Source organism: Lissotriton vulgaris, unplaced genomic scaffold (assembly GCF_964263255.1).
Source record: "Lissotriton vulgaris unplaced genomic scaffold, aLisVul1.2 SCAFFOLD_361, whole genome shotgun sequence".
NCBI lineage: Eukaryota > Metazoa > Chordata > Amphibia > Caudata > Salamandridae > Lissotriton > Lissotriton vulgaris.
Window position 1 is genome coordinate 156,669 of NW_028243767.1, and position 17,283 is coordinate 173,951.

Genomic DNA, 17,283 nt, shown 5'->3' on the forward strand with positions numbered 1-17,283 from the left:
ATGGTTAGCTCCCACTGTCATAAAATGACTGTGAGAGCTTGATTCAGAGTGCTTACTCTTTAGTTACATGTTCACAAGTATTAAATCCACAATGCTCCTTTCGTCAGGTCATCGGACTTAAGAGAACACAATGATGTAGCTTTTTCATTGAGACATTAAAGGTGAAGTAGTCTTGCTTCAGAAAAGACTTTAAATTAGCATCTAAATATTCGACACTCTGAACCTTTCATAAGACTGATCAATAGCATGAATGCAACAAACTGAAGTACAGTAATTCAGTACAGATCATCAATCATTCATTTAAACGTGTGTGAACAAGAGTGATGTCTGTATGTCCCCACTCTCTATTTAATATTTTGCTCCCACGTCGTTAAGGTAATTGTCATGGAATGCTTCATTTGAAAGAACCCTCGAAACTACAACTCGTTTGTTTGCAATCAATACCTCATTTTTTTGTTTGTCTGCATAAAAGATCCTAGGTTTGAAAACAATCAGAGAAAGTCGTTATTCTGAACATAGTTAAAAAGCAGGGACATTTGGTTAGTGCCTAAGTAGGGGGGGGGGGGGGGGGGGGATAGCCTTCCTGGTCAGAAGAGACGTCTGTGACACAGCATGCTCACTTAAATGTGAAACCAGCAACACCAACCATACCACACATTAAATACGTAGGTCTCCTTACCTTTAATAATCAAAAGGCAGACAGCTATGGGCTGCTGTGGCACAGTATTCCATTGTCTGTCATGCCCTTTGTGCTAGTTGGGTATACACGAAGGTTTTCTGGGGGTAAATCATCTTATTGTGCAGATATAGCCAACCTCACTGGAGGGCACTTTCCAATTCTAGCGACTTCACAAAACTGACTTCGTTTAAGGGAATTCTACTTTCAATATAACCACATCTGCAAGTAGTATTCTGTGGCATTCCAACAGTGATAACTGTAGGAATGCCACTAAATCGCCGCAGGTATTTAACAGTGAGGATGAATTTCACTGGACGAGAAATCCCCCGCCTGTATTTCAAGCATTAGAATTGCTTGGGACGACACTAACTTACGCAGACAAGTAAAACTGCAAGCAACAAAGACAGTAAGTGGTAACAGCTCCTGAATTGTGGAAAGCTGGATGAATGGACACAAAAGTACCAACTCAGTAGTCTAAGTGTGACCATTGATGTTTCAAGAAGATACAATACAGAGAACAATTCAGAGTCTTTGCACATTTACATTAGATACAATTTGAACAAATACGGTCGTGAGAATGGTGTGCAGCTATAAACGGAAAACAATAAACAAGCATCCACTGACTCAGAATCGCGATCTTTACGAGTACCTGCATGCATGTAAAAAATGCAACCCAGCAAGGATACATTCATCATCACGTGACTCACCGAGCATATACACGGAGCTCCAGTTTATAGACTTTGGAGTAAAAGAAACAAAAATGCGATGGATGAAATGCTTTCAATTATCTAAGCTACTTAACCACCCTAGACAACGTTTTTTTTTTGTTGCTTACTGTTCTCACACATGGTCCAACCCAAACGTAAATCAGTTTGGTCAAGATCCAAAAGCAATAATACACCCAAAGATTGTAAGTCACGTACCTGGAGAGGTGCAACTTAAGTCGACAAAGGACTACAGGGTTTTATTGGAAATTACAGAATGCAACGCACCAGTGATTCAGACATTCTAGAAATTATATTCTTAACGAGTCAAACCAAGAGCAACAGCTACACACACTCGCACATGGGTCTCAAATATGCTACCACTGTAAAACTCAAGTTGCACCTTACTAATAATAAAAACTTGGTATTATATCAAGCTTTTCAGCATACTCAAGCCATTTACAAATGCTGGAAATAACATTTATTATTACGTAATTTACTGCAACTTAGTTCACCGACTCATAAACCTGCCCTGATGGATTCAAATTCTTTATGCCTCCATTGTGTAGATACCACTGGTGAACTTTAAGTCGCTGAACCGTCCTAATATGTGGCCCAGGAGCTCTGGATTGCCTGTGTCTTGAGAACAAGCGTTCCAACCATACGGAGGCCTAGACGATGCAGCATAAAATGAAAACAAATTATCAACAGAAAAAGACAGGCATATCCTTCCTCCCAAAACTCAACCAGGTCTGGCCCGGAGAGATGCGAATCTCAGTCTAAGGGCACTTGAAATACGAAACGCTGCCTCTGCAACTCTGACCACATAACTTCACACAAAACTGAGTTGACTCATTGGCTACACGTCTGCAACAATAACAAAAAGCCTCTTATCGTCTAACAGGAGCACGGCTGACTCATGTTATTGAAATGTACCACTGATATGTGATTATGACAAAATAATGTTCTCTTCACGGTCAGCAGTAGAATTGTAGCTCAGGGGACTTCTCTCTGTAAGGCGCCAACTCACAGACTACCACACACTTTCATAAACGTAAAAAAACTGATAAACAGAATAATTTTGCATATTACATTTCTAATCATATTATTTAAAGTTTAAAAGTGCTTTCAGGCGTTAGTACCAATATAAATTACAACTCACAACGTTGACAGACTTTGAAATCAGAGACCATCAAATCAGAATACCTACCGTAATGCGTCATGAGAACCAGGTACTTCAAAATGTGCTTCATGGGTATATAAAGTCTTTCAGTCATAGAGAAGTGAATTAAATAAAATCGGCCAACTCGTGACTTAAGGATAATGAATAAGGGCATACCTCTACACAACTACCAAATACCAAATGCAATATTAGTAAAATCGCAGCAGCATCACATGCATTTTCAGAAAGGCTTCATATATTCAAATTTAATTCCATTCACGCGCCTTGACAAACGCAGTCTTCATTCAAATTCAAATGAAGGGGAATCCCTGAACCACAAATGATAGTGCAGCAGTGTGGCTGTCGCCACCTTGTACACCCCACACAAATGCATTCTCCTCCAAGTACCACTAAAAGTAATCCCAATCAAATCGCGAGACCGGAAAGCCTGTGACCTCAAATACACTGTCGCCCCGTGCTTCCTTCCAGGACAATCGCGGAAGCACTCTATCCTTAACTTACCGGAGAAACTGATTAGAAGTAGGCAAAGAACGGCTGGAGGCCCAAGTGAAGATTCCATGGCGGAAGTCTTGCGGGCACCAACGCCCTACAGGTGCAGTCCTCCGCGCGGGCCGAATGTACAGGAGTGGCAGGTTCGGGAAGATAATACTGTGAACGCGGCACCAGCGCAAAAGAGCCGCGCGGGCCAAGCCTTGGCCACAGAGGGAGTGACCTAGAGTGGCCGAAACCGAAGCGCGCTCACGACGGCGCCAACTTCCGGGTCCAATAGGGAGGACAGGTCTAGGTGTGCGAGCACGGCTCCTCCTTCTTCCGGGCATTGCTAAACTCAACAGGAAGAGCTTGTGTCAGTCAGGTAGGAAGCCCCGCCTCCCAAAACTTGAGTAACAAGTGTTGATAAACGACGCTTGCGGGTAGGGTTGGGAAAAAGGCAGATAAAGTCCTCCGGGGCTTTGGAATGTTATTTGGATGTTTCCCCACTTCCTCAATTCCCCATTGAGGTTTCTCTGGGTTTTGTTGTATTGTTTAAGAGAGCAGCTACCATGTTTTCAGTTTCACCGAAACTCTTCCCGCAATTCAGCCGTTAACCTCCCAGGGCTCAACCAGAAGTGCATGCTAATGTAAATGTACTATTGAGCAGACCCGCCAAGAAATTCATAGAGAGCTAAAGACTGGTTCTGCTTTAAACGCACACCGATTTCTCAACAGTGACTTAGAGACACCTTTTAGGAATCCATGCCAGCGACGAGGTCCCGATTTATACTTCACGATTTACTTTATGTTGCATTCTGTTAGATCATTTGATTTTTCCGGCTGTTTCTGTAATGATTTTTCAAGCAACCCGTGACTTTAGCGTAGTGCATATTTTGAAATGACCGACTAGCCTCTAGATGTCTGGATGAGTTCACGATGTGGATGAGCATTTCATAATTTGTGTTAATAAAATAAGTAATAAAAGTGTCGGTTCCCAAAACTTTTGGTAGGAGTTGGCCATCCATTGCCACTATGAGATGGGCGCTTCTCCCACTGGCGTCACCCACTGCACCGCGAGGGTGGCGTCTCAACTGATCCTGTCCTCTTCGTAATTATTCCCCTATCTTTAAATATCTTTCTCATTCTTTTCCGACTCTCCCGATCATATTCCTCTTCCCCCTTGTCTTTTTCCCATTCTCCCTCTTCCTCTTTTCCCTTGTTACTGTATCAATCTTTTTCTTCTCCTTTCTTGGCACACCACATCTATGTCGTTTCCCCTGTCCCTAAATCTATTTCTCACCTTTTTACCCTAATGTTTTCTCTAACCATGCCTCTTTCACAATCCTCTACCCTTTCTCCAGCTTTTTCCATTTATTTAAAAAAATGCTGTGCCCCAAAAATTTTAAAGTAGGCTGTCGCTCACTCCCATCAGCGGTGCAGCCCACGTTCACTATGGAGGCGTCCACTTAATCCACAGTGCAGCTCATTTCAGCACTTGGGTCTGCTGTGTTAAGTGATTTTTGCAGTAAATCTTGAATCTATATATCGAGGCAAGAAGTATTCAGTCTTAGTGATGTTCAAGGAGCACATCTTTTTAGTGAATGCTGGGGTACTATATTTTTTTGTGAAAGTTAGAGCAGACAACCTCTGTTGGAAATTACCATTTTTTGTGTTGTATTACCTCATATTCTTAGGTTCAGCCTGGGCAGTGCATGCGCTGCTCTGTGAGGCATGCTGTATTTAGGTATGGGCTAGAAGCTCCGCCTATTTCACGCCCATCTTTTCAATTGGCTCCTGTTACTGCTCTTGCGAAATCATTGCTTTTCCTTTGCGAATAGCCTTAATTGTCCATCCTTGGTACCGCTTGTCTGCATTTGTAACCTCCCATAACAGCTGGATATTTAACTTGTGTTGTTACACGGTCTGCTTTATAATTTGGTGAGCACTATTTTCTTTAATGATCTTCCCCTATTCCACCCACAACATCGCAGCACGATGTTAGCTTTTATATTATTTGTAATGTATTTATTTAAATTACAACACGGTCCGCTTTAACTATACCGGCCACACTTATTTAATTGTTTAATTTACGGGGTGGTCCGCTTTCACTTTTGCGACAGCACTTATTTCAGTATTAAGGAGGTCATTAGGATGGAGGATTTTCCGCATCCTCCGGGCCGGCGGAAGCCACTGCCGGCCCGGAGGATGCGGAAAATCCTCTGCGGACCCACCAGGACCCACCGCCACATTAGGATGGCTGGTGGGTCATGGTTTAGGTCCGCAGCTTTTCCGCCGCGGCTGGCTTACAACCGCGGCGGAAAAGCACTAAAATGGTGAAGGTGTCTCTTAGACACCGTCAGCCAGATTAGGATGTGCTTGGGAACATGTTTTTTTAAAAGTACCCTAATTTGACTAATTAAGATAAAAAGTGAATATTTTTCTATATACACCCGTCTTTGATCCATTTTTTTCTGTATGCTTTTGCACTTATGATTCATATCATACATGATAATTAATGTTCCTATTTGTGATTCTTACACACTATTGCACTGAGGTATCAAATTGCTGGAATTAATTACCAATAAATGAAATAATACATCTGGCCTTGTAATTTAAGTATACACATAATTTAAACTAAACACTTGAATAAATCCCTTGAATGCACCTTTACCTTATCATAACCTTAAAAGGAGGCCTCTCCTGTCACAGGCAGATGCAGGGAACACCTAGGCCTGTCCCCTCTTTTTTACCAGCGAGCAAGTCAGGCCCCAATAACACTGGTAGTTTTTTAGGTCGAGCCTTTACCATTCCGCAGGAATGGGAAATGGGGAGAATTCAAGTCGGCTATTTTCTCTTCAAACCAAAGGGCTTTCAGCCGCGGTTTTCTTGCAGTGCCCGTGAACCACGTGATAACATGCACGCGCATTCAGGGCCAGCCAGCCCAGCACATCAAAGGGCTTCTCCTCCCCTAATTATTCATGGCCGGCCGCAGGCCGGCCGTACTTTCAGTTTCCCCAGAATGGCTAATTAGGGGAGGAGAAGCCCTTTGATGTGCTTCACACCAATGCGCCTCAGTCATTCCTCTTCTTTGTATTTGCTTCCAGACTCCGATCTGCTCATGTGCACAAGACGCTTTACACATTACACTCATCTGCCTGAAGTGGGAGTTTTAAACAAGCAAAGCTGGTCCTTCTGTACTTGCAGTTTCACTTCTAGACTCCGATCTGCTCATGTGCACAAGACGCTTTACACATTACACTCATCTGCCTGAAGTGGGAGTTTTAAACAAGCAAAGCTGGTCCTTCTGTACTTGCAGTTTCACTTCTAATGTGTGTTGTTATTTATCATGATTTTTAGCTGAGGTGTATCACGCTTGTTCATGAGTTTGATCTCTTCATACTGTCAAATGTTTTCTAAGTTGTTTTTGATTGTCTTACCACTGGAGGTCTCCCTGTGCTACATTTAGCCTCTGACACATGCAACGCCACTCAACCACGCAACGCCACTCAACCACGCAATACCACTCAACCACGCAACGCCACTCAACCACGCAACGCCACTCAACCACTCAACGCCACGCAACTACGCAACGCCACGCAACTACGCAACGCCACGCAACTACGCAATGCCACTCAACTACGCAACGCCACTCAACTACGCAACGCCGCTCAACTACGCAACGCCGCTCAACTACGCAACACCGCGCAACTACGCAACGCCGCAATGCCACGCAACTACGCAACGCCACGCAACAACGCAACGCCACTCACACATGCAACGCCACGCAACTACGCAACGCCACTCAACTACACAACGCCACTCAACTACGCAACGCCACTCAACTACGCAACGCCACTCAACTACGCAACGCCACTCAACTACGCAACGCCACTCAACTACGCAACGCCACTCAACTACGCAACGCTGCGCAACTACGCAACGCCGCAACGCCACGCAACTACGCAACGCCACGCAACTACGCAACGCCACGCAACTACGCAACGCCACTCACACATGCAACGCCACGCAACTACGCAACGCCACGCAACTACGCAACGCCACGCAACTACGCAACGCCACGCAACTACGCAACGCCACGCAACAACGCAACGCCACGCAACAACGCAACGCCACTCAACTACGCAACGCCACTCAACTACGCAACGCCACTCAACTACGCAACGCCACTCAACTACGCCACGCCACTCAACTACGCAACGCCGCGCAACTACGCAACGCCGCAATGCCACGCAACTACGCAACGCCACGCAACAACGCAACGCCACTCACACATGCAACACCACTCAACTACGCAACGCCACTCAACTACGCCACGCCACTCAACTACGCAACGCCGCGCAACTACGCAACGCCGCAATGCCACGCAACTACGCAACACCACGCAACAACGCAACGCCACTCACACATGCAACACCACTCAACTACGCAACGCCACTCAACTACGCAACGCCACTCAACTACGCAACGCCACTCAACTACGCAACGCCGCTCAACTACGCAACGCCGCTCAACTACGCAACGCCACTCAACTACGCAACGCCGCTCAACTACGCAACGCCGCTCAACTACGCAACGCCGCTCAACTACGCAACGCCGCTCAACTACGCAACGCCGCAATGCCACGCAACGCCGCAATGCCACGCAACAACGCAACGCCACTCACACATGCAACGCCACTCACACATGCAACGCCACGCAACTACGCAACGCCACGCAACTACGCAACGCCACGCAACAACGCAACGCCACGCAACAACGCAACGCCACTCAACTACGCAACGCCACTCAACTACGCAACGCCACTCAACTACGCAACGCCACTCAACTACGCAACGCCACTCAACTACGCAACGCCACTCAACTACGCCACGCCACTCAACTACGCAACGCCGCGCAACTACGCAACGCCACAATGCCACGCAACTACGCAACGCCACGCAACAACGCAACGCCACTCACACATGCAACACCACTCAACTACGCAACGCCACTCAACTACGCAACGCCACTCAACTACGCAACGCCGCTCAACTACGCAACGCCGCTCAACTACGCAACGCCGCTCAACTACGCAACGCCGCTCAACTACGCAACGCCGCTCAACTACGCAACGCCGCTCAACTACGCAACGCCGCTCAACTACGCAACGCCGCTCAACCACGCAACGCCGCTCAACTACGCAACGCCGCAATGCCACCCAACAACGCAACGCCACTCACACATGCAACGCCACTCACACATGCAACGCCACTCACACATGCAACGCCACTCACACATGCAACGCCACTCACACATGCAACGCCACTCAACTACGCAACGCCACTCAACTACGCAACGCCACTCAACTACGCAACGCCACTCAACTACGCAACGCCACTCAACTACGCACACATGCAACGCCACTCACACATGCAACGCCACTCACACATGCAACGCCACTCAACTACGCAACGCCACTCAACTACGCAACGCCACTCAACTACGCAACGCCACTCAACTACGCAACGCCACTCAACTACGCAACACCACTCAACTACGCAACGCCACTCAACTACGCAACGCCACTCAACTACGCAACGCCACTCAACTACGCAACGCCACTCAACTACGCACACATGCAACGCCACTCACACATGCAACGCCACTCACACATGCAACGCCACTCACACACGCAACGCCACTCACACACGCAACGCCACTCACACACGCAACGCCACTCACACACGCAACGCCACTCACACACGCAACGCCACTCACACACACAACGCCACTCACACACACAACGCCACTCACACACGAAAAACCACTCACGTTGCCAATAGGTCTCGCAGTACGACAGTTGGAGCCATTACAATTGCAAATAACAATGCCTTTCACTTTGGTTATCATTTTAAATACATAAAGGGCTTTGTCATTTACAAAACCAATAGCTCCAACTTTCCTACTGCGAGACCTATTGGCAACGCCAGTGCTTGTTTGACATTACAGTGATTGGTCTGCTGGAGGTTCACATACAACACTTGGCGCACACTTCAAAAAGGTGAGAACAAGATACCAAAACATCTCTTGTATATTCACTGTCTGGCTACTAAAAGGACAGTTTTTTTCTTCCAGACTTTTATCTCTGAGTTTCTTGGGGATACAAGGACTGCCTCAAAATGGATTTTGGTGTTAGATGTGGGAGCAATCTAGGTTTACCTTAGTACCCTCCCCACACTCACCCCAGCCCTCAGAGCCCAAGTTTAATGTGGCTGAAGACTTCTGCCATCTTGAAAATAACCAATGTGGATAAGGTTAGCCAGGGGAACGTTTACCCCTTGTTGCAGGAATTCTGCACAAACACAGAACTATGAGCAGGATTATGGGACCTTGGTGTATAAGGACTGGGTCTTCCTACTTCCTTAGTACCCACAAGCCCAAATTTGTTCATGGCTGACTGAAGTGTTCTATTTGGGAGATACCATCGGAGATGTTGTTTCAAATATTCGGGTCCTGTCCCTTGCAGTGCTTTGAAGGTCAAACAAAGGGCCTTGAATTCAGCCCTTTTTTTCACCGGCAGCCAGTGAAGATGTTTTAGGCCTTGAGATACTGACTGAAACTTAGGGATATTCAGCAGGATCCTGGCAGCGTAATTTTTAACCCTTTGGAGTTTGGCAAGATGTTGTTTTTGAAGACCCAAATACAGGGCATTGCCATAATCCAATCTGGCTAAGGCAAAATATGTTACCAATATCTTGACAGTGGATGGTGGAATATAAGGTTTCACCTTCTGAATCAGTTTTAAGGTTAAGTGTACCTGGGAAGCAACCTTATTAACTTGGGGTCAGAATGTTAGATCGTCATCAAAAATCACTCCCAAATTTTTAGCCTTTTTCACAGGGATAGGCAGTGTTCCCATTGATTGGGGCCACCATTTCTCAGACCATATGGAGGGGTCTGAACCCAGAAGAAGCACCTCCGTTTTACTTCCATTCAACTTTAAACAGTTTGTTTTCATCCAGTAATCTACGGATGTCATACATTGATTAAAACAAGCAGCTGTCTCATCTGGATTGCCAGAGATAGAAACCCCAATCTGTGTATCGTCAGCATAAGATACTAACGAAAATCCAAACTGTCTGATGACATCTGCTAGAGGGGTAACATATAAATTAAATAACGTAGGGCTCAAAGATGAGCCCTGCGGAACCCCACACGTAAGTAGGAATTGTTTGGAGCAGTGGTCATCCATCTGAACAAACTGGCGTCTATTATTAAGATAAGATCTAAGCAGACTTAATGCCAGGCCTGAGACTCCCAGCCTACAGAGCCTTGAAATGAAGATGTCATGGCTCACGATGTCGAAGACTGCCGAAAGATCTGAAAGAATCAAGGCGGCCTTCGCACCTGAATCCAACGAAGATCGAAGCTCCTCCGCTGCCATGACCAAGGCTGTCTCTGTGCCGTGCCCCTCCCGGAAGCCGTATTGTGTGGAATCTAGCGAGTTCTGTAAGGCTACAAAGGACGTAAGCGGGTGATTCATAATCTTCTCCAGCACTTTTGCTGGGAACGGGATCCTGGCTATGGGGCGATAATTACTATAGACATCCGGGTCCAGACCCGGTTTCTTTAACAAGGGCAGGATAGAAGTCCTCTTCCATGACTCAGGGAAGATGCCAGAATCAAATATCTCTTTAAAGAGAGAATGGAGTAATTTGCTGATCTCCTCTGCAGTGTATTGGAATACTTTTGGGGGACAGGGGTCAAAGGGGGCTCCTGATTTCACCTGTTTAACTATTTGCAAAATCTGCTCTGTATTTGGAGGTACAAAGACAGCCAAGTCATGATCATACTGTTTCAGGGAGGAAGAAGGTTCACTCACTGGGGTGTTACTATTATTTTTACAAAAAGTCTCATAAATCGAGAGCACCTTGTCTTGAAAAAAATCTGCCAACTATTGTTCGATAGGGGTGCAGTCGGGAGAGTCACTAACTCTTTAAGCACTGAGAACAGTATTTTACTTGAAGTCCCTGCCTGCTCAATTTTGTTAGAAAAATAGCTACATTTTTTCTCTAAGATAATTTTTTTTATAGACAGTCAATGACTGAGAATAGATTTATTTTTCTGCATCTTCATAAGATTTCCTCCATTGCCTCTCGGCCCGTCTACATTTTTGCTTCATATCAGAGACAATAGGAAACATGCCCACTAATCTCATCCCCAATTCCAGGGCTGGACCAGCCCGTGTTCATCTTGAACCTTCTTTAGAATGCTTGGCAGAACTCTCATGGAGGGCATGCCGAAGCACAGTGTGTACACTGCAGCAAACACCGACCCCCAGGTGGTGCAATCAGCTAAAGCGGGAATAATACCATTTGGTAAATTCATTGTCAGGATCCTATGTTTCTACAGGAGTAGTATGTGTAAACAGCCTTGATTTGCTCAAATTTTTCTCCTAGCCAATATGGCAAATCATATCTATTCTGAGGACGTTTACCCATCACTGAATTAGTCATAATGGGACTTATGACTAGACCACCACCATGCCCCGGTGGCTGAGAAGCGACTCTAGCCAGAGGCACTTGAATATTGCTTGACATAAATTGTATGAAACTTTTATGTATATGAATTAATGATGTATGTAGCTGACATAGCTCTGCGACTGTAACATGAAGATAATTCGGATGTGGAGTGAAATCAGCCAAAACCGGACAAGCGGCCTAGTCGACCGATAAGGAGCCTAAACGGACAACAGAAACAGTGATAGGAAGGGTGCAATTAAACCAGATGGTGCGCTTCCAGGCCTTTAACGGAACTTCAAGTAATAAGGGCAATAATTCCACGGAACCGCGGCTACTGTATATTCATGAAACAAATTATCATTTCCATCCACAGCTGGAAATGTAACTCAAGAATAGAAAACATCGAAGAGGTAAGCAGAGTTTGCCTCGACAACAAATATAAAATCAGCCCCTGCTTTAGGGACTCCATGTTGAGTTAAAAATGCGGTAACCACCGCGTAGTTAGGTGCTGCAATAGCGACCGGTTGTGCCATAATAGAAATGGGACAAAAAAAACAGAGAGAACAGTAGCGCAAAACTGGGTGTAAGAGAGAAACAACACCTTTTAAAATTCAAGCTTGAAAAATCTATAAATATACAAATATAGGAAGCTAAGCCCCCACACCACGGACGTCTCCGTAACTGGTGAGAGGGTATCGTGGTCAAGCACAAGCGCACCTCAGGGGTCTCATGAGTAAGTACCAGACCTAACGTTGGTGGCACCATGTTGCAGGGATTCTGCACAAACACAGACCTATGCTCAGGATTATGGGACCTTGGTGTATAGGGACTGGGCCTTCCTGCCACCTTGGTACCCTCGAGCCCAAGACCGACTAACTATAGTATCTCACTTGCTCTCCTACTGACTCACAGAGAAACAAATGATTAGACACCCCACAACACTCCCAGATCTCTCAAGAATCGCGGTAACAAAACACACCCTTTCGCTCGCACTCTTGTACTTCTCCACAATAAGATCTGACAGAGACACGAAATAGTTACAAATATTTATTTTAACTAACATGCACTATACGGGCCAGAACAAGAAGGAAAATGAATGGGGAACATCCTTTACGATGCGGATGTTACCCAGCAGTACCGTTACAATGCGTGTTTTAGAACGCAAGTCGTAACCACGACTGGTGCTGGAGGGCGCTAAAGGACTAGGAATAGTAGATTTACTACTCCAACACCTTCCCTACTGTACGTAGGCTGGTGTTGGAATAGTAAATTAAACTATTCCTAAGTCCGCACCCCTACAGCGCAAGTCGTGGTAACGACTTGAGTTGTAAAATACGCGGTGTAACGATACGCGTGGTAATACCACGCGTCGTAACAACGTACATCCAAAATGCATAGTACAAATACAGTCAGTATAGCAGCTAGTCCATAAATCATATAGGGAGATGTCATCATAAAAAGACAATGGAGAAAGGACTATAGTGCCTAACCTCCCTCCCCTTGCTAAGAAGAAGTATTATTATATAATAGAAGATCTCTGGGCTTTGTCAGCAGACCCCGTACCTTAGCCTATGGATGGTAGATCTACATCATAGGCGCTGTCTCGCTCTTCTCTCTGGAAAGGTCCCTCTCCAAGTGTCCCTCACCTATTCGTGTACCCCACTAAAAACCAAAGAACGCTGTCTAAACAGCAGCTGCATCAGTATGTTTTGTCTAAGGGCTAAGGTCTGGCCGGAACAAAATAACAAGGGGCATTGTTGTTCGACCTTGCACATAATGTTCAGTCAAAATCCCAGGAACATGCAGAGTGTGAACACAGCGATGAGGTCTCATGTGAAAGCAGTCATTAAAGAAGTGTAGTAAGGTGCGCAAAAGCAGCAGGCAAGCTGCAACGTGCTCATTCTAAGTTAGTGAAAAACGACAATGTCCCTATGGGCCACATGAAACCTTGAGTTAGGGTGTCCCCAGGGGGTCATTCCTACCCACTAGATTGTGCCAGGCGTAAACCTGGCACCCACTTTAGAATACTCTTTGGACTTCATAAGAAAAAGAAGAACACCTGCCTTGTTGGCTTTGACTTGAGAAAAGCCCTGAAGACTTGACCTGTTCTCCTTCTTACACCTAGGACAAAGAAGGTGAATCCAAGGGTCATAAGGCTGACGTCCTATTATAGCTACAGAACACTGCAAGGAACCTTTTTCTTCAACTTCCTCGCTGATCAGGTCTGGACCTTTTTTTCTTCATTTTTCTTCAGGGTTTTATATAACGCAAACTTGACCCAAAGGTATCAGATCGCTTTACATGAGCACCAGCTGTGTTACAGACCGAACCATTCATTTTGTTAGGCACAGGGATATTACATGATTTGCCAAGAATTGCAGTATGTTGAGCATGCCTGCCAAAACTCGAATCCAGTTCCCCAGCTTTGAGGTCCACCACTCTAGCCTTTAGGCCACATTCTCTTGAGTTTCAAACCCAAATCTATATTTCTCCCGTCCTTAGGTGGGGATAATGCAATGGAAACATTTCAAAATCTAGTTACTAAGGACTTGCATAAATGGGAGGCTTACTATGCCAAGAAGAAACCTAAACTGAGGGATAACCTAACCTGGGGAGAAAGAAAGGCATTACGTCAACTCAGCCAACAACCTGGCTTGATTATGAAAGAGGCTGACAAAGGGGGAAATCTAGTATTGAGGAATACAGACACTCTCACCGCATTCTTTCTCCCCTCTCCTCTTTTCTTCACCACTTTTTTCTTTTCTTTTACCATTTCTCTATTTTGCACACTGTCCTTGTTTATATTACTTTTTGGACTGGGTGGAGTCACATAGTAATTCTTAAAAAGATTCCTAGTCTTGTTTACTTCTCTTGCATGAACACCTAAACACGAGGGAGAGGAACTTTTTGATTAAGCACATTAGGGGTACTCTAAATTTTAAAATTGAATTGTGTAATATAAATTCAGCATTCTCTCCATCAAACTTGATAAATTACAACAAATTAATATTCTATATGAACTTTTCAACAGCCTTGAAAAATTTGCGAATGGCGACGAAACACGTGTTGACTGTAGCGGAATTAATGTTGTAACCACAGAACAACTATCATGAAGATTGTTTGCTGAACAGAACTTACTCCATGAACTTTGTATTAAAATAATTTCGCTGGTTGGGAGCAATCGGCCGTTTACCTAATTTTGTGTTGTGCTCTGTCTATGTTTCTAAGTTGATTAATATATACGGAGATGTCCGTTATGTATTAGGTGGTACTGTGGGTGGTACAGTATGAAGATATTGAGCACGCCTTAAAACAAGAAAGAGGGATAGTTTGACTTTAATGCAAACATAGTGGAGGTGCTGGCTTTCCTGAATATTCCACTGCCACCTTTTCCTTTTTTGTTGGAAGATCCTTCTCTTACTTTGCAGCCAAGACCTGGAACGAGCTACCAGCAGACATCAAACGCGGCCCCTCCCTGAACACTTTCAGGAAGACCCTCAAGACCTGGAACGAGCTACCAGCAGACATCAAACGCGGCCCCCCTCCCAGTGCCCTGAGACCTTCACGGGTTAGTAGCGCACTGGCAATTCCCCTGATTGATTCACTGATTGATTGATTGTTGGTTGATAAGATAACTCAAGACCTTCCCAAAGTCTTCCAAATTGTTGAGAGTGACTTTCCATCAGCATACAGTCCAATTTTTTTTTCTCCCACTTTTACAAACAAAAGGGGCTATGTTCTTACTTGCCCGTATTGTATTTGCCAGTGGTTCTATTTAAAGATTAAAAAGCAAAGGTGGGGGCAGGCATCCCTGCTGAGTCCCTCCTCTGATTTGTATTTGCTTAGTTAAATTCCCATTAACCAGAATCCTAGCTGTGGGGTTTTTGTAAACGGACCTGACTGCCACTAAAGACACCTCTCCCAAATCATATTGATTAGTTACAATGTACAAAAAGGGCCAGCTGACCCTGTCGAAAGTTTTGGCCACACTGAAAGTAAGAACTTGTCAGTGGAATTCTATCCTTGTTAGTCATATCTATTGCCCCTGTTAGATCATGTATCAACTCCTGTAGTTGCCTCCCCTTGACAAAACCCCTCTGATCTCTATAAATTAAGACATTGATCACCTTTTCAAGCAGTTTTGTTAGGATTTGTGTGAAGATTTTATAGTCACTGCTTAAAAGAGAGAATGGTCTACGGGATCTGCAATACGTAGGATCTTAATTTTGATTAAGAATTATATTTATGGTGGCCCTGTCCCAAGTATGCAGAAAGTCCTGTCTTTTAACAAAGGCCAAATTGAAAAATTCTGTCCGAATGGGAGTCTACTCATCCCCTAGAACCATGTATATTTCCTTTGGGAGGCTATCTGGGCCAGCTGATTTTCTTCTTTTCAGGTACTTAATTATCTTGGAGACTTCTTCAGAGCTAATTTCTGCATTTAATTCATTCTTAGAGGCCGCTTGTATGGGCTGGATTTCTTATTCCTCAAGATATGTCTTAATCTGGTCGTCCCTGGCCCTCCAGATCTTCTGTGTGAAGGGTTTGGTAAAATTGTGTAAAGTCTTGTTCTATTTCTAAATTCTCTGAAAATAGTTTACACGTTACTTCATTTCTTGTGTGCTTTTATATATTCCTCGTGTGCTCTACTTTAGTTTTCCAGGCCAGTCGCTTCCCACACCCCTCCCCATACTCGTAATGGGAGAGATAATTAGCCTTCCAATTTCTCCTTACTATTGCCTCTAGGTAGTTTTCCAACTCTAGCCTTGCCCTCTTTAACTGTTCCTCAATCAGAGTCAGGGTTTGATTGTCAGGAGCGTTCTCTCACCAAGGTCTGTATAGAGGATTCAAGTATACTTAAGTCCCTCTATACCTTTTTATTTTGTGTTGCTGCTAGGTCTATTAAGGTGCCTCTTAAAAAGGTCTTATATTTGTCCCAGACAACATGCGTGTGTGTGTGGGGGGGGGCTGATGCTTTATTTAAGAGAAAAAAATAATTTGTAGCTTGTTTTAACCTCTATTATTTGTGGATCTAAGAGTAGTACTCTACTTACTGTCCATCTCTGGGGTGCGGGCCTGTTTTCTAACATGATTTCTGAGCTCACTGCCCAGTGGTCAGGCAGGTGTTCAACCTCATGTACCATTTTACTAGTGTTTGTAACCAATTGTAATATCCAGAAGTAAAAAAGTCTATTCTAGACCAGTGCTCATGTTTCTTATTATGGAATGTGAACCTTCCCCCTTTCAGTATCCTAATGTCAATGAGGCTTATGTTTCCCATTAACTGTTCAACAGGCTTCTTATATTGGGTGAGTTGGCTGTTCCTGTAGAGGTAGATTACCTTGGACAAGATCTATTATCACATTAAAATCCCCTCCCAATATGATAGGGAAATTAACAATTAGGAGCTGATTGTATAAACTCTGGAGGAGGCTGGATCATCTATGTTTGGCTCGTAGTACCCTACAAAGGCCATCCAAGTGCCATGTATTTTTGCCTTTGCTATTGCGCATCTCCTTCCAGGATCGACCATGCAATCACACAAAATGATAATGATTAACTGTTTAAAAAGGAGAGTCACTCCCTTTAAGGTACATGACTGGTTGGTGCATATACAGTGTTCTATCCATCTTTAACCTTTTAGTATATCTTCCGATTCTTCTCCTTCTGACGCTGATCCTGAGACCATTAACATTCCATTTCTGGAACCTTAATGGTCTACAA

The 17,283-nt window shown here is 44.7% G+C and overlaps 1 protein-coding gene across 1 annotated transcript in view; it reads right to left on the reverse strand.

Moving 5' to 3' along the window:
• Positions 1–3,801, reverse strand: part of LOC147668236 (lipolysis-stimulated lipoprotein receptor-like) — a 119,151-nt gene extending 115,350 nt beyond the window's left edge. The window contains exon 1 of the mRNA XM_086948678.1: positions 3,068–3,801. Coding sequence (XP_086804804.1) covers positions 3,068–3,125 — 58 coding nt within the window. The 5' untranslated portion in view covers positions 3,126–3,801. The remainder of the gene's footprint in view (positions 1–3,067) is intronic.
• Positions 3,802–17,283: the final 13,482 nt, after the last annotated feature.